Consider the following 18,837-nt stretch of genomic DNA (forward strand, 5'->3'; position numbering starts at 1 on the left):
TAGCTTCAAAATTGAAAATTTAATATCAAATATTGACCGGGATGCCGACCACTTGTGTAGGCCCTAACAGTTGGTTTTACAATAAGAAGCAAAAGGCGACGAATTTTACCGTTTAGCCTACCTATCCCTCGTGGTTGTGGAGGATGATCGCTTAGCAGCTGTGAAGTCTTATTCTCAAGATAGCCTAATGGTGTAGCCTACTGTCTACGAAGACGTAGGGTAAAATACTACTATCTACAGTCATTCAAAAATGAATTGCCAGAGATAGGCTATGAAGGGAAAAAGTGCAGCATTTTAAACATGGCAAGATTATTTTTTTCCCGAACAGTTTGTTCTAATTTGTCTCACTCAAATTGAAATTGCTTGTGGACATCAATCACCTATCTTCTGTCCTTCTATTTCAAGTTATCATGAGTGTCATTTGATTATATAATCACAACAAATGCTAATAAATGAAAACAGAATAGGCTTATGTGCTATAGGCTAACGCTACAGGTCAGGCTAACTCCGTATGTCAAAATAAACTGATTTATCCTAATTGTTTAGCGATCACACACAACAACTTAACACAGCAACCTCAAACACCACTGTTGAACCTAGGCTACCGTTTCAGTCATGTAAGAAATAAGCAGTTTATGAATTATCTTTACCCGCTTAATCAAGTCCACATGACCAAAATAACAACATATTTAAAGGCTGAGCTAGCATAACAGCCTAATATAGGCGATGCTGCTATGGATAACTAATAAAAAGTTTCATACAATTAATGAACTTTATCACTCACATTCTGAGTTTTTCTGGGTGGTTATATATCCATGCAGATCGCCTCTTCAATAAACCATCGCTGTTATATGATATAATATGTTACAGGATTCATGACTAACACCATTAATGTTACATGATGCTGACTGACTCTGGCTATAACAGTAGGCTACCGCTTTTAACGTCTGCTGAGTCTACTGCCTACCAAGACCTGTCGCTGTTCAGGTGAAGTTAAATGATCAAATATTGTTTTCAGAAGGGAAGACATGTTCCTTTCTGGTCAAATTTCACAGCTTCTAAGAAAGGCTATTGTCTTCGTGGTAAACCGAAGTTTTGAACAGAGAAAAAAGTTAGGCTACCATTAGGCTACATGCAGGTTCTCCCAGAACGTTATCGATACAGATAAATGCACCAAATCAGGGCGATTTTAGCGGGCAACGTTCCTGTGACAGGCTATCAAATATTGAAGAATGGGATAACGTTTCATCATCACCTTTATTGATGCCTGAAATGTTGACATTGCTGAAATACAGAGATGTAGCCTACTGAGAGGCAGCTGCAGACAACGATCAAAGTCAAAGTCAGCTTTATTGTCAATTTCTTCACATGTTCCAGACATACAAAGAGATCGAAATTACGTTTCTCACTATCCCACGGTGAAGACAAGACATATTTTACCAATTTAGGTCCACAGACAAACATAACATTCAAGTAAACAAAAAGTAAGTAAATAAGTAAATAAGAGGGCACATATAATAATGAAAAAAATAAGAGCAGCAAAATGTGGTTGAAATTGTGCATAGACAGTCAATAAAAATACTAGTGCAAATTCAGGCCAATAAAAGGCTTGGGTAGTTCTGTTTGACCTAAGTAAGAAGAAAGTGGCATAGTGGTGCAAGTTATGTAAGAGCAGCAGAAGTGTTGTGTTTCAGGACAACAACACCAGTTGTAAAGTGTACAAGTGTGCAAGTGTGCAAGTGGAGTAGTGCAGGCGGCCATTTTGGGTCCAATGTCCAGGATGTTATGTAGCTGAGGGGTGGAGGGGGAGAGGAGGGAGAGAGTTCAGCATCCCACGGCTTGGTGTATGAAGCTGTTGGTGAGTCTGGTAGTGCGGAGGCGCAGGCTTCTGTACCTCTTCCCAGAGGGCAGTAGATCAAACAGATTGTGAGCGGGGGTGACTTGCATCACTCACAATTTTGGTCACTTCTGGGTGAGGTGGGTGGTGTAAATGTCCTTCAGGGAGGGGAGTGAAGCACCAATAATCCTTCCAGCTGTGTTCACTATGCGCTGCAGGGCTTTCCTGTTGTATTCAGTGCAGCTTCCATACAGGCCACTGATACAGCTGGAGAGGATGCTCTCGATGGTGCCTCGGTAGAATGTGGTCATGATGGTTGGTGGAGCACTTGCTCGCCTGAGTTTCCTTGGGAAGTACAGGCGGCTGAGAGCTCTCTTAGCCAGTGATGCAGTGTTGGTGGTCCAGGAGAGGTCTTCACTGATGTGCACCCCCAGAATTTGGTGCTGCTCGCTCTCTCCACCACAGCAATCCCGTCGATGGTCAGTGGCAGGTGTTGGGTGTGACCTCTCCGGAAGTCAACAACAATCTCTTTGGTCTTGCTGACGTTCAGCAGGAGGTTGTTGTCCCTGCACCACGTGGTCAGATGGTCGACCTCCAACCTGTATTGAGTCTAAATTAAGCCCTTGGTGATGAGACCCACCAGAGTATTAATGATCAGCAAATTTCACTATGTGATTGTTGCTGTAGGTTGCAGTGCAGTTATCGTCAGCAGGGTGAAGAGCAGCGGACTGAGCACGCAGCCTTGGGGGGCCCCTGTGCTCAGTGTGATGTTCAATGGGTTCAACTTGTCCCTTGCCTACCAGCTGGATGTAAACAAAGCTATAGAACCTAGAATACGTCACATGAAAAACGTTAATAAAAGAGCAGTTAAGTTGAGCTACAGTTTTACCAGAGACGGTTGATAAAGCTAGAATCTTTGGTTTTACAGTACATACAAAAAGTATTCACAGGGCTTCACGCAGGGATGGAGAGAGAGAAAGCAAGAGGGGATATAGTCCAGTGGACAGCCCATTTAGCCCCATTGTGGACCCGGAAATGTTGAGTACACCAAAGTTTTATGATGGAAATATATAGTATGGGTTCCCAGCATGTAGAAACTGCCGGATGCTAATTTGCATATGTTGGGCAATTTGTGTAATTGAGTTAATTAGCATAAATGAGCATAATAGCCTATATTGATCATATTATAAGAGCTGCTTGGCCAAAATGGACAATGTTAGTATGTTTTTAGGGGTTACTGGAGATGCTGAGTCCATATCTGACATTTTCAAGATTCAAAATCACGTTTTAAACTTGGTTTGGTCACATTTTACTCTCATTAAGCTGAGTTTTTTGGGTACAATTTAGACAGATTTTTGGAGGATGGGGCTGTAGCGATATACAGTAGGGCTGTAACGATACACCAACCTAACAATTCGATTAGTGTCACGATTTTTGACCCACGGTTTGATACGAATACGGTTTGGAGGGGGGGGGTTTGGCGGGCTAGACATTTCAATAGCCTATACCTTAGAACACCAGAGGATCACAATGTAATATATCTGTATTATTTTATATCCTGATATAAAAAGAGAGAATACTGAATGTCTGATATTTATGACAGCACACTTTATGCAGATTAGCCTATAGCTTAGGCCTACTATTTCTATTACAACTCTACCACATTCAGCTGTCTGGTTGAAGCCTGGAAATATTGTAAACAAAGTAGCATAGTTGGCTAGCTTATCCTAGTCTACTGATTGGACTGTTCAGTTTCCTCATGTGTGTTTAAGGTAATACTGTTCTCCTTGGGACAAGCCTTTTGGGAAACATTGGTATTGAGATGATCATTCAGTTCTCCCAGAATCCCCAGCGCGAAACATCCTGGGAATCTCAAGCACAGTCCAGCACGCTGGCGTTGCACAGCTCCCCCAACAAGCCATTGCCATCCTCGGCGTGCATGCCCCCACATTCAGTCCAGCAATTAGTCTCTGGCACTGCCACACAGCAGGTGGGGTGCACACCGCAAGAGCCCTACTCACCCTGGGGAACCACAACCACCAGCGGCTCAATGCGGCGCTGAATACCGTAACTGGCACCGCACCTCCGACGCTCCGCTCCATCGTCTCACCAGTCGGGGCAGCAGATTCCAGTTCCATCGCAGCCGGACCACTCTGCGCAATCAGGCTACAGCTACCGACGTTGGCGTCCCTCCTCTGCTGCCTTGTCGCAGAGCTGTCCTCCGCTGTTCCGGCCACTCCACTCCGCCACAGTCGCGCCAAAGGCCTAGACCTTCTCTCTGGCTCGTGCCATCGGATTTCACACAACAAACTTTTTTCCCCCCTTATTTTTCTAAAGAGCACCCATGCCGAACAGGCCGACTCGAACAGGCTCCGCCAACCCGTCCCGTCCTCAAGGCACCACCTCCTTGCCGCTCCACCTCTGCTCTGCTCCGTAGCCAGGGCCACCGCCAACTCCAGCCTAAAGCCGCCCGGCGGGGGCAGGGGCTCAAAGTCTTCTCTCAGTGAAGTCAGCGCCCAGGCCAGCGTCACTACCTTATTTTCCAAGGCCGCTTCCTCTGTGCAGCTGCAGACCTGGCCTGTACTAATTAGTGTTTCTGCAAAGGCAGTGATGTTACATGTGGCAATATATTTACACAGCAAAAACAGCAGAAGGACCGGGATGAAGAGTTTGGAGAAGATGGCGACAGGACAACGGATGAGGACAGTGAGGAGTAGTAGAGGCTAGTTCTTCCCTTTGTTACTCAATTGTGAGTCACAGAAGAGGGTCAGTGAATAGCTATTTCCAAAATTATTGTGGAATTCAGAAATAACTTGAGGATCCAAATTATTCCTAAACACTGAACATTTTTATCCTCCCAAAAAAATTGTCTAAATCGCCCCCAAAAACTCAGCAAAATCAGCTTAATGAGAGTAAAAACGTGACCAAACCAAGTTTAAATAGTGATTTTAAATCTTGAAAATGTCAGATATGGACTCAGCATCTCTAGTAACCCCTAAACACATACTAACATTGTCCATTTTGGCCAAGCAGCTCTTAAAATATGATAAATATAGGTGATTATGCTAATTTATGCTAATTAGTTCAATTACACAAATTGCCCAACATATGCAAATTAGCATCTGGCAGTTTCTACATGCTGGGAACCCATACTATATATTTCCATCATAAAACTTTGGTGTACTCAACATTTCCGGGTTCACCTTTTCTGTCCACTGGACTAATAGGCCTATGTGTGTTAGAACTGAGATGCGTGTGGAAAAAGTAGACGTGCTGTTGAGACTGGAGCTAGTCATATTCAAAATAATGCAAAAATAAATCCGCAGATAAAACCAAAATCCTTGTTCATTTGCTAACCACTTTCAGATAGAGTGTTAGAGAATTAGCCCCGAAGTTACGGATAACTTCGGCCCTGGAGTGGTAACAAGCTCCCTGTTCTCCGACTAGGTCAGAAGAAAAAACAGAAAAGGTTAACGCTATCAAACAAACCCAGAAACTACTAGGCCTACTTCTACTAACTACGATATGAGATATAGCCTACCTGCGAGCCGATAATTGCTTAAGCCATATTTGTCATCGGATGACAGGGGTTAGAGCAGAAGTGAAGTAGACTGCGCCACGTAACCTCATCTCCATTTAGGTGATGGGCTTACCTAATGTTCCTGATTGATTAGCTACAGAATAATACAGATTTTACAAGTTTTATTTGCTACTTGCTAGATAGACAAACGTATAATATAGGCCTACATTTAATAAGTGTTAAAAATCAATCTATGGGATTGGGGTTGGTTGGTGCAGCCAAGCTCGTCCAGGGCGGGCACAGACGGCTTCCAGGACGGGCCTGGCCCCCCAAAGCCCCCCTATGACGCCGGGACTGTGTAAATGTATAAAAAAATATAAAAGACTGAAATATTCTACTTCTATCAATGGTCCTTGAGATGCTTCTACAACTTGATTGGAGTCCACCTGTGCCTAAATGAATTCACTGGACATTATTAGGAGAGGCACACATCTTTTTATATAAGGTCTCACAGTTGATGGTGTATGTCAGAGTGAAAACCAAGCCACGAGGCCTCGAGATAATTGTCCGTAGACCTGCGAGACAGGGTTGTGTGAATTGGAAGTGCCCAAGAGCACGGTAGCCTCCATTATTCTCAAATGGAAAAGTTTGGAACAACCAACAGTCTTCCTAGAGGTGGCCGCTCAGCCAGACAGAGTAATCCGGGACGAATGGCCTTGGTCACCAAGAACCCAATGATCACTATGAGTGAGATCCAGAGTTCCTTTGAGAAGATGAGAGAAGCGTAAAGAAGGTGCAGCTCAGTGCCTGGTTTCTTCCATTGGGAATTGTGGCCAAATAGTTCAGTCTTTGTTTTGTCCTTCTTTATGTTTATGATTTCATTCATAGTGACCATTGGGTCCTTGGTTATCTGTCTGACCAAGGCCCTTCGTCCCGGATTACTAGACATAGACATAGTTCTCCAGATCTGTGTCTTCACACAATCCTGTCTCGCAGGTCTAGTGGATTCTGGATGACCTTGTTGGCCTACTGATTTCATGTGGTGTGCCCATAGTACTGATCAAGGTGGCATGTGTTATGAAATGCCTACTGCGATTCCTTACTGTTTGTGGCAGAGTCTGCTAAATGTTTGTGGATAGCTCTTCAAAGTAAGCTCTCTTTGATTTAGGAATTATTGCTAATCCCCATGTTTATTTTTGTTGTTACCTATCCAGTATGCCAGGCTGGTGGAGATTGTGGGTATGCACGATCTGGGCGTTGGCATTACCCTTGGTGCCCACCAGTCCATCGGCTTTAAGGGCATCCTCCTGTTCGGCACCCCTGCTCAGAAGGAGAAATACCTTCCCAAGCTGGCCACAGGTACCTCAGTCCATGGTCTCTTTCTGTGTAACTTCACCATATTATATTATATTAGTATATTATATTATGGGATATTATATTATATTATATTACATTATATATATGATATGATATTGCATTACATTGTATTATATGATTATTATATGATTATATGGGGCAGCTGTGGCCTACTGGTTAGGGCTTCGGGCTTGTAACCGGAGGGTTGCCGGTTCGAACCCCGACCAGTAGGAATGGCTGAAGTGCCCTTGAGCAAGGCACCTAACCCCTCACTGCTCCCCGAGCGCCGCTGTTGTAGCAGGCAGCTCACTGCGTCAGGATTAGTGTGTGCTTCACCTCACTGTGTGTTCACTGTGTGCTGAGTGGGTTTCACTAATTCACGGATTGGTATAAATGCAGAGACCAGATTTCCCTTACGGGATCAAAAGAGTATATATACTATATATTATATTATATTATATTATATTGCTACAGGAGACTCTCAGTGGCAGTCGTCATTATATTTGTTCAGGACTGTAGTTAGATCAGTCCAATTGGCATGTAAACATCCAATTCACCTTCTCTGATGCTCTCACTGTGTCTCCTTTCACTCTACTTATTCTCCCATTCTCTCTCTCACACTCTCTCTCTCTCTCTCTCTCATTCCCCCACAGGTGAGGATATAGCTGCGTTTTGCCTGACGGAGCCTGCCAGTGGCTCAGATGCGGCATCCATTAAGACCACAGCGGTCCGCTCCGCTTGTGGGAAGTACTTTACCCTGAACGGAGGGAAGATCTGGATCAGGTGTGTACATTTGTTACAGTGCGAGCACGTACGCACAAAACTGGCTTAACCCATACAGTGTTTCCCACAGAATTGTATAAGTATATATACTCTTTTGAGAGAGTGAGGGAAATGTAGTCTCTGCATTTATCCCAATCTGTGAATTAGTGAAACACACTCAGCACACAGTGAACACACAGTGAGGTGAAGCACACACTAATCCCGGCGCAGTGAGCTGCCTGCAACAACGGCGGCGCTCGGGGAGCAGTGAGGGGTTAGGTGCCTGGCTCAAGGGTCAAAGCCTGGCTTCAGCCGTGCCTACTGGTCGGGGTTCGAACCGGCAACCCTCCGGTTACAGGTCCGAAGTGCTAACCAGTAGGCCACGGCTGCCCCAGTTGAATTCCATTTGTGGTGGTTGTTTTGCAGAATTAACTTGAATGCAACAGTTAAACGAATTAGCACAGCTGGTTATGATGCTAACCAGATTTAAGCACAATTTAGTACAACCTGGAAAATCATTGTTTGGTGGTCAATGTTGATATTGTGGTGGGCCGCCATAAATAAGTCAATGTATGGGAAACACTGCCGAAACACTGCCATAACACTGAGGTATCCATTCAGGAGCTGACCCTACACATACATGCATGCACAGACATTGGCCAGAAGGTGGCAGTGTAATCACGTTCCTTACAGAGCCGTATATAGAGAGAGTTTGGCAAACTCCGCCATGTTGGATACCAAGATCAGATGACTCTACAGTGTAACCCTATGGGGCGAATATGCTATGTTGAAATAAATTGCGTATTTTCACCATTATAACAGGCATATAAATGTTATCATCAACGTTTGTCAATATGTAAAAGGCCCTTATAGATATATTGGTGTTGGTCCAACATGGCATCCATTCGATTCCCTAGTTGGCCTCTTTCTATATACGGCTCTGGTTCATTATTGAGACACTTTTACACGAGCATTGTAACGGTCTCTCTTCTTGTGACACAAACCCTCCAATACACATATATTGTCTCACTCCATACACAATATGATTTATTCTATTGTTACTTTTCTTTTTGCTTCAGCAACGGAGGCCTGGCAGAAATATTCACGGTTTTCGCCAAGACGCCAGTCAAAGACGAGAAAACAGGAGAGATGAAGGACAAGATCACAGCCTTCGTTGTGGAGCGGAGCTTTGGAGGCATAACACAGTGGGTGTCCACCAGGCCTTTGCTCTTCTGCTCTGTGTGGCCTACTGGTTGTGGTCTGTGGTAGTCAACAAAAAAAAGCAAATGACTAATAATAATAACTTTGAACTATTGTGACTGGGTTGTTTTGGCCTAAGACGACATGATACGAGAATGTGCCCTTAATTGTTTTTGTGTATAATTTCATGCGATGTGGTCATCATTTGCACATAACGGACCCTTCTCTGTTCTTCACTGGTGTATGATAGAAGCATCCTTCAAATGGTGTTAAAATCATAGGCATGAAGATATTGATATTGTCTTATGTGTTATAGAACTATGGAACAATGTTTGAACAGACCAGATTAGTGTGGTTTAGATTTAGATAGCCCACCTCTGATTTACAGTAATATGAGATGATGAAAAGAGGTAGGCTTATACATTGCATGTTTAACAGACAGAGGTGGTGGACTGTAAAGGCCTTTGTAATGTATAGTATCTATAACTGTCACTCAACAAGACAGGTGATGGTACAGATACACGAGGCAGCCACATAACCACCGGCTACATGTGTTCTGATTGGATGATCATGATAATGATGATTAAAGTTCTCCTGAAATACTTGACCCACAACAAAAGAATGACTAAGTATTCTTTAGAGATCAGTGGTGTGGACATGCCCGAGCAGTACATTGCAAAACATTGTCCAGCAGCATTGTTCAAAAAAAAAGCTTTGTGTATCATCAGCTTTAGGCTACAGACCCAGTGAGTAGAAACTCGCAATCATATAGGGCCGGTCCTGCTGTGGATTTAGATGTGAAGTGTTGTAGGCTTTGCTTCTCTATTCTGTGTCCAATTATTATTATTAACTATTGCAAACCCCTTCCACTCTGCCAACATCCCTCCATCACAGTGGCCCACCTGAGAAGAAGATGGGCATCAAAGCGTCCAACACGGCCGAGGTCTACTTCGAGAATGTGCGCGTGCCAGCCGAGTGTGTCCTGGGCGAAGTGGGCGGCGGATTCAAGGTGGCCATGAACATCCTGAACAACGGGCGCTTCGGAATGGCGGCGGCCCTCTCGGGCACCATGAAGGGCGTCATGGCCAAAGCTGTGAGTTTCTCTATCTTGGACAATCGGTCTGTCTGTCTGTTGTGTTTGACTGGGCTGTTTGTGTGGTTTCCTGTACCATTGTGGCACGGGTCTCACAGATATCTGTGTAACAAGAGCAGGTGTGTGTGTATGTGTGTGTGTGTCTGTCTGTCTGTCTGTCTGTCTGTCTGTCTGTCACACGTGTTTTCCTTTTCAAGTCTAACATCCTGTCTGTCTTCCAGTGCACATGCATGTTCAGCATGCAGACAATCTACATCACGTGATGTGTAGTTGTGGGTGTTTGTGTGTGTCAGTGCATGTATGCAGGTGTGGTTAGAGAGCTGAGTCTAAATCAGAAATACCCTGATGACTCAAATAGAATTATTCAGATAGCTTCATGAGTAAGTTTTGGAATGTGTCTCTTGTGAAGACAGTTGAATTTGTAAGTTACATGTTGCATTGCATCAGATAAGAAAAAAACAACGATTGATCAACGACGAAGAACAATTGATCTTAATGAGTCAATAGTGCATAATCTCTGTTTAACCACTGGACTCAACTGTCTGAGAGTTTGACTGACTAAACCCTGCAGAAACCCTGCCTGTGGTTTGGATAGTTAAGTTATTCGGCGGGAGAGGGGAAATCCTTACTGGTATGTGCCCAGGGATACCTAATCTCTGTTTAACTACTGGACTCAACTGTCTGAGAATGGTTGGTGGAAGTCACGGATATCTGTCACTTCCTCCAGTCCTTTGATATGTGAAGGAGCAGGGATATGCAATGAAGAATCAAACACATCAGTGATTATAGGTAAAACAAGCAGAACCTTAGTCTTCAAGAAAAATAATGAAATGGTCTTTTAAGATATAAGTTTAGCTGTAATTTAAAGCCTGAATTACAGCTAAGCCCTGACCTGAGTGATTGTGGAATACACCCTGCCTTAAAAAAATATTGTTGTCTGTCTCTTTGATGGAGGGAAAAACTTGCACTCCAGCCCCTCCTCCCCCCGCTGTTCTGTGGAACTGGCCTCTTTGCTGTCTCGTTTCCTCTTGTGTTTGGTAAGAAGTGTGGTGTTTTGCGCCTCGTGTCTTGCTTTCACAGACAGCCCTCTCAAAGGCCCCAACACTTCCTGTTGCACAGGCAGTGGTAACAAACAGGGAAATCACCGCTCTCACACACACACACACACACACTTTAACGCACCGTATTAGTGGCAGGTGGCATCTTCCTTTGCGCCCTGTGAATACACTGCCACTCCCCAAAAAAAAGCATGCACAAAAAAACTACAAATATAAACCATTTTTTTTTTTCAGCTACTGCTGACTTTGCGCAGTGGTTTACAGTAATGGACTGATTTCCCTTCAAGCATGGGCCGTATCAGTAGCAAATGTTGCACAATGGATACCATATTTTGTCTCAGCCGGATGGTACAGTTCTGTAGCGTGCACGGTAAATTTCCACTTGTGAGATTAGTAAAAAAAAATAAGAGGTTGGCACTATCTGGTATTGTGTGTATGGAGGTGTTCATATGTTTATGTATTTGTCAGGTGGATGTGGGTGTGTGTTTGTGTATGTTTTAGTGTCTGTGTGCACATGTGTGTTATGTGTCCGGAGGCAAGTGCAATGCTCCACCTGCCCCACCACTCAGAATGTTTTTGTGTGTGTGTGTGTGTGTGTGTGTGTGTGTGTGTGTGATGTCCACACCATTGTACAAGTTGAAGGCATCCTATGCGAGTTTGTTACCTTAATATACAAGGCACAGTCTTGAAGTAATTTTGATGGTAAACTAACTTGTAAAAAGGATAATGTTTTGCCTTCCCAGATGTACCCTGCCCGTCTACGGAGAACCAGCCTTGCAACGCTCTCTCCCAACCTGGAGAATCACAAATTGCTGAACGGCAATTGTGCAATAGCCTACTATTTGTATGAAATCGTGCAATATTACCTTGTCAGTTGACATGACTTTTTGTAGATTGTCCTTGCTGGTTTGTAAACAAGTCCACATGGGCCGTATCCATGTGGAAGGGTGCAAGCCATGAGTGGTATTCAGGGGCATAGCACAAGATCCTGGGCCCTATGCATAAGCAGTCCTGATGGGCCCCCATGTCCCCCCCTCATGCATATATTTCAGACTTTTTAAGGGCCCTCTCCCCCCTTGGGGTCCTGGTAATCAGTCCCACTTTTCCCCCCAGTTCGACGCCCCTGGTGGTATTCACAGTTGTGCAAAATACAATTACTCTGCAACTGTAGGGGGGAGCACAGTAGCAAGAAAACAAGCTGCCATCCTTCTTGGCATGCTACAAAAAAGGCCCCTTCCTCCGCTCCGTCTATTCTGACTGCATAGTGGTCCATTGTAAACAGGGATCCTTCTCAGAAGCATAGGGACATGGAATCATAGGAGGCTTTCAAATGCAGGTGATTTGCACTGCTGGTGCTGTGATGTGTGTGGTTGATTTTATGCCCATCATTTATGAATTTTAAATGAATGCAAAGTGCAAAGACATTCTTTTGTCTGAACACTGCGCTCTCCCGTTTGTTTTCAGTGGGTGTGTGATCCAACGAACTGTTCCGAAACTCATAGAAAATGGTCACACTCAAAAAACGTTTCTTTTCGATGATTTATTTTCACCTTGTAGCAGCATGGCTAACAAACGTTTTGGTCGATAAAGGATTTACTTTCCTCCAGAAGCTATCAAAAGGGACTTAATTATGCTATGGAGGGGTCTATTCAAAACTTTAAAATACATACAATGTGACCAGTAGTTGTGGCGAGTAGCCGTGCAAATCACCGCGCAAAAACCACTGAAGCTAATGCTAGCTAGCTAGCTAGCTAGCTAGTGGAAGATTGATACTAAGATATATGTTAGGTTACGTTAATATTTGATGTATTAAAAATATAGTAGTTGGTTAATGAGCATTTTCATCTTGGGATTTAACAGGGAACCTGTGCCCACGTTGTTGGCTTAGTAGCCTACATTATGTCGAGCTGTTGCAAACGCGAGAGACGCCCTGTAGGCTACTGTTGATGAAAATATACCCTGTTTTCTAGCCTCTCGGGGTACCGGCTATCAGTATTACCGTCCCCCCATGCAAAACGTTTGACCATGGTTATCCTTCGGGGTTTTTTGAGTTAATAAACTCCATAAATAACCGTTAATTTGTCATTTTATGCCTCCTCCCTGTTGTTTCCTACGGAGTTGTCCGAGCTGATATCCGAGTCCCGTTGAGGCTGGACTGTCATTGGCTCATCAGCGTTCTAATGGTGGCGCTTAGCGACAGGTCAATTGCATCTGTGTGTTTGTGTTTATGTTTCCATTGTTTTCTGAGCATGGGGCTCCATACCATTGTTTTGTATTTTGGTCGGTTGCAGGAAACTGTGGGTGGGTGCAGAGCGAGAGACCAAGAAGTGTGTGGGGGGGGTCAGCCGAGAGGACTGAGTTTTTGGGGACAGATGAGACCACAGACCACTGAAGCAATGGCCTCCCACCTTTCTACTCCGCCCCCTCTCTCTCTCTCACTCTCTTTTTCTCTCTCTCTTTCACTCACTCACAGGGCTATCAAGTTTTGAGCTCAGCTTTGAATGAGATTTGTTTTGTTTGGGTAGGGAGCAATACTAATACTAACATGCTATAAATTTGGCAAATATCGGTTGTTACATGCCATGTCTGCCATTTGCATGATAATATCCATACAGGAAAACTTGATACAAGTTTACATAACTAGTTTAGTCATTCGATTGTTCATTGATAAATAAAACAATCCGTGAATTCGAACTCGCGTTTGGATCAAGAGTATTGTTGTATGTTTCTATGCATATCGCGTATCATGAAATACATGCTCAAAATGGTGGATAAAGTGGAGTGGTGAAGCTCAAATTTCCGTAGGCACCACGAATTTGGCCCCTGGGGACCAAGACAAAGACCTAGAAACATTTTATTAGGTGGAAAAGGATAGAAAAAAGAATGTAACAACTAATAGTTACATATTTTACCATAAATCCACCAAATTATTTTTTTCAAGTCAAAAGAAACAGGTTATTTTGATATTGATGTTACATGAAACATTCCATTAATTCATAGAGAGAGAGCATTGATTTCATAACATCACCTTGGATTGAGGAAAAACGCAAAATAGGTGGCTGTTAAATACAGTAGGTTGTTCATGAGCTCAGACGTATTTTATGGTAACAAAACCTTGGTTTTTAGATTTAATAGTGATTGTTTCTCACTAGGTATTACAAAATATAAGGTCACAAACGCTGAACTTATTTGTTAATACAGAACTACCGGCGTTTTATAGTTAGCTCTGCCATGTTGGATAATTTTTTTTCCGATTTTTTTCACTTTCAAGCAACGTACGTCTCTCGAGTGGTGTCACGTTGCTTGGCAACGGCAAATGAAAAGGCTAAAGATTATAACTATTTGTGTGGGTAGAGGATGAACGTACAAAATTTAAATAAACAATAGACATTTTGTATCTTAAAACTAAATTAGTTGGTAATGGAACAGTTGTATAAAAGCAATTTTATAGCAATCGCACACACACTCCCTCTCTAAACCCTACTCAGATTGAGAACTATCATCTTGTCTCGCTTCTAGCAATAACAAGAATAACCAACTAACCTTCTCTGATCATGTTGCATTGGTTGCCGGCCTGGTCATGTCACTTTGCACTTTACAACATGCACAAAAATGTCCTTAAAACAACCCTTAACGTTCGTTTTCAAAACTGTGCAACTCAGAGTCAGAGTAGTTAGTGGTGTTCATTGATTATTAAAAACAAATATATCGGCGCAATGTATGATTTCCAGCCGTGTTATTTGCTAACTGGAACTATATTATCGAACACCACTAACCACTCGATGAGTTGCACAGTTTTGAAAACGAACATTAAGGGTTGTTTTAAGGACATGTTTGTGCATGCCCATAGGCAGCCACTCTGAAGTAGTCAAAGACGATTCAAAATGAGTCAGAAAAGTCGAGACAGGATCAATCGTCAAAATTTCGGTGTCCACCACTCTAGTTCATCCAGAACAAACCAGAAAAGGGACTCAATGTGCTAAACACCGGAATTATCCTTTAATACACAGGATTAGAGGTTCTAATCCCTTGTGCCAAAATCCAAGTAAAAGCACATTCAATAGCCCCTACTCAAATTAACTTAAAAAAGCACGCTAACCACAAATCTGCCAACCAATGGTCACAAACACAAGACAAATGGCCCATCCAACAGCAGTATATAGTATGCGGCATGTCATTGGGGTTATCAAGTGGGCACCCTCATTCACCGATGTTTCGTTAAGTTAGGCCCACGACACCTCATGAAGGCTTAACAGTGAAACCAGCGTCCTGGAGACACTTCCCTCCATGCTGCCACCATATTACCACATTGAAATATCCAATACTCAAAATACTTTTAACCAGCCTAGGCATGGTCTAGGTTGGCTAGGTTGGTCCGTCCTGTTGATGTGGACTGAACCATAACCATAAAAACCCTATCCAACCACCATCAACCTAGGCACAGTCCATCACAAACACAAAACAAATGAGCCAGTTACCTTAGTTTACGCCCCATGTTGCCACCATATTACCACAATATCAGTTGTGGTAATATGGTGGCAACCAGTAGGCTTACCTTTGCTTGCGCCCCAGGAAGGGTAACTTCTCCTTACCCACAACCATTCGCTTGCTCATTCTGCTGCCAAGGACATGTTATGGTTACACTTTACTTGACAGTGTCGACATAAGAGTGACATGACACTGTCATGAACGTGTCATAAACGTTTATTACATACCGCTTCTGTTATTAAGTGACATTCAGTTTTTGTCATAACAAGTTAGGGTTAGGTTTAGGGTTAGGTTTAGAGTTAGGGTTAGGGTTGGGGTTATAGGATTAGGGTTAGAGGTTAGGTTCCATGTGTCATGACAGTGTCATGTGTTCATGACAGTGTCATGTCACTATTATGTTGATACTGTTAAGTAAAGTGCTAACCATGTTACTAACCACCTGCCTTAGACTTTGTCCACAAATGCCCAATTCAGACAGCAAGCCAAAAGCAGATCTGGCCACAAACCTTCGTGCACCGATTTCAATAGGCCTTAATCGTGCACTCCAACCTTGCTTGGCTGCCTCCTCCACTATTTCAGTGTATTTTGCTCTCTTCAGCTCATTGGCCTCTTCCACTTGGTCTTCCCAAGGAACAGTAAGTTCAATGAAGTAAACTATCTTTTCTGAATCCGACCACAGAGTTAAGTCGGGCCTTAGTTTAGTACTCACTATATGCGGAGGTACCGCCATCTGCTGGCCAAGATCAACCTTCATTTCCCAGCCCGTCCATTTTCCAACTGGCCGGTTTTACACAAGGTTTATCCCCCTGACGTATAAAGTTAAGTTAATCTAACCCCTTTACTAGCTGCTAATGAATTGACTTCTCTCCTTTTATCCTCAATTGCCGCTGCCACACATTTCAATACCTGGTTATGACGCCACGTATACCGCCCCTGGGTGAGACTTACCTTGAATCCTAATAGGATATGGTGGAGGCTGCCCACACACGAACAAAGTGTGCATTTATCACCCTCACCAAACCATTGACTTAAATTCTTGGGAGATGGGAGCACATCATATGTAGCACCTAACATAAATCTGATCTTACCAGCTTCCATGCCCCATAGATCTTTCAAAGAAAAAAAGGTATAGTGCTGCAGAGATATCAACCTGAATTAGCATGCTAAATTACTAGCCACAGCCCGACAGGTGTCATAATACCAGTTTCGGCCATGGGAGGCGGTATGCGGGCAACATAACCGCCAGCCAAACTGCAATATACGTGTCTCGGTTGTTACTCTAGGGTAGACCAACTCACTTTCTGGAGATGTACTGCCCCCATCTTTTATGGAATGTGGAGTATGAATTGATTTGTTGGCGGACATTACACATGGCACCTTTAAAGGGACACCAGGCAACGTTTTCGTGTTAATTACTCATCTTCGTAAGTCTGTATATGGTTAAATGACTCGTTACAGGGCGAATGGACTCTCTCGCCGGCCCCTACTGCCTGTAGGAAGAATATCCCGCTTGCAAGTTCAGTGTATCCTACCCGCCCGAGGCGAAGCAGGCAGGCTAATGGCAGAAACGCTAGAGATTATTGCAAATGTGTGTATAATGGCAGAGCTTCAGACCCGCGAAGAAAAAGCAGCAAACCCTTGACAGAAGTACCACCTAACAAAAACCTGAAAAGAGCTTCCATGCCCCATAAATCTTTCCATCTAATCCGTCTTTTTTCCACCCCTTCCCAATTCACCCACTGCCCTTGTTTTGCCTGCGACACTGCCTTAGTACATCTTACAGTCTCCTCCTGTCTATGCATTTCCTACACTACCATTTTCCTCTTTTCTCCTGCAGAAGCCTTGCTCCACAAGGGTTTACTTACGCCCCACCCTAGACCCCCATGCTGCACATGGCCCATTATATCCCTATGCCTCAATGCTGATTGAGCTTGCTTAACTGCCTGTTCTGGGTTCCACTTCCTCCCTGCATTAACTGTGGGTGCAACTCTCCTCACCACTGGGTCCTTGGACTGAGTAAGTAATTTCCAATCTAGCCTACCTTTGACAGAGGAACTTCATAAACTGTCAATGGCCACATTAGCCGAGGCAATAAACCAAACTGCAGACACCACAGCTTGAGCTTACCTGGCAGCCCTGACTTGTCAATTTTTGCAATACCTTGCCTAGTGTCCTGTCTCAAGTCTTCAACCTGTGACTTATCACTGAGGCTTGCATCATACCACCTTCCCAGACTCTTCACTGGTTTCTCCAGAACTGTGGGAATCACCTCTTTATTTATAGCAAACTTCTGATCTATTACCTTCCCTTTAACAATTGAGAGACTCCTAGACTTACTTGGCTTCACCTTCATTCTGGCCCATTGCAGATTGCTATTTAACTTATCCAGCAACCTGTTGGTGCATGGAACGGTTGACGTCAAGGTTGTCATGTCGTCCATTAAAGGCCCTAATCGGGGGGAGGCGTGGCCCTCCCTGCAACTTCTCCCCACCCACTACCCATTTTGAGGCCCTAATAATGACCTCCATTGCCATTGTAAAAGCAAGTGGGGAGATGGTACATCTCGAGTTGTTGCCACCCTGTGGTGTATTCAGCTGTAGTAAAACATAGTTGAATATCCAGAAAGTATGCTTTTACTAGGCTTTTAATGCTACCTGGGATTCTGGGATTGTAAGTTATTTTGAATAAAATCATCAGCTAAATGACTAAATGTAAATTCTTGAATGATTCTGAAGTCTGACTACACAAATTCAGATCACACTACATGAACTTGCATATGGTATCACAGGGGCCAATTTTATACATTTTTTTTATTTGTGATTTTTTTAATATTTAAGGACGCTGTTCATGAGTAAAGAATTACATAGATTTATGGTAAAATATGTAACTGAAATTACCTGTTAGTTTCTGCTTTCAATCCCTTTTCACCTAACAAAACCCATTTTTGTCGGCCGCCCACGATTCTAAATCTGATCAGACCCCCTTTGTGAGTTTTTCTACCAAATTTGATGATTTTATCACAGTGATCAATTTTCTGCTTAACTACCCCACTAACACTTGAGACTGGAGAGTCTGTTTTTTTATCAGCTTAGTGTCAGACTGACAGTCAGTGTGATTCTCACTTTCTGTTTCTCACCGATCTGTCTGTCTGTCTCACTCATACCCAACTACTGAGACATACAATGTGTATACATGACACCATGAACAAAAATAAATACGTTTTGGATCAAAATATACCAAATGTACACCAAAAATATTGCAAAGAAAAAACACACTCACACTCTCATTGACCATCTGACCAACACAGACATGTACCCATATTATACTGAGGGACATAATAGCTATATTACAGTATAAATAGAGGATTAATTACTATTTTCTTTGTTCTTGTTTTATGTAAATACATACAACCACTCTCTCCCCACACTCATTTTCCACTCAGTCAGTCTGTCAGTTTGTCAGTCTACTGTATCTCTTCCTTTGTGTGTTCTGTGGCTTGTCCTCTGGGCACACTGCGCTCTTC

At 43.3% G+C, this 18,837-nt stretch overlaps 1 protein-coding gene across 1 annotated transcript in view; it reads left to right on the forward strand.

Moving 5' to 3' along the window:
• The window catches only part of acadvl (acyl-CoA dehydrogenase very long chain), a 61,768-nt gene that overhangs the window by 16,300 nt on the left and 26,631 nt on the right, over nucleotides 1-18,837 (forward strand). The window contains exons 7-10 of the mRNA XM_048236983.1: nucleotides 6,572-6,716; nucleotides 7,367-7,496; nucleotides 8,555-8,680; nucleotides 9,570-9,768. Of these exons, the coding sequence (XP_048092940.1) occupies nucleotides 6,572-6,716; nucleotides 7,367-7,496; nucleotides 8,555-8,680; nucleotides 9,570-9,768 (600 nt within the window). The remainder of the gene's footprint in view (nucleotides 1-6,571; nucleotides 6,717-7,366; nucleotides 7,497-8,554; nucleotides 8,681-9,569; nucleotides 9,769-18,837) is intronic.

This window comes from Alosa alosa, chromosome 24 (assembly GCF_017589495.1).
Source record: "Alosa alosa isolate M-15738 ecotype Scorff River chromosome 24, AALO_Geno_1.1, whole genome shotgun sequence".
In the NCBI taxonomy this organism is placed as follows: domain Eukaryota; kingdom Metazoa; phylum Chordata; class Actinopteri; order Clupeiformes; family Clupeidae; genus Alosa; species Alosa alosa.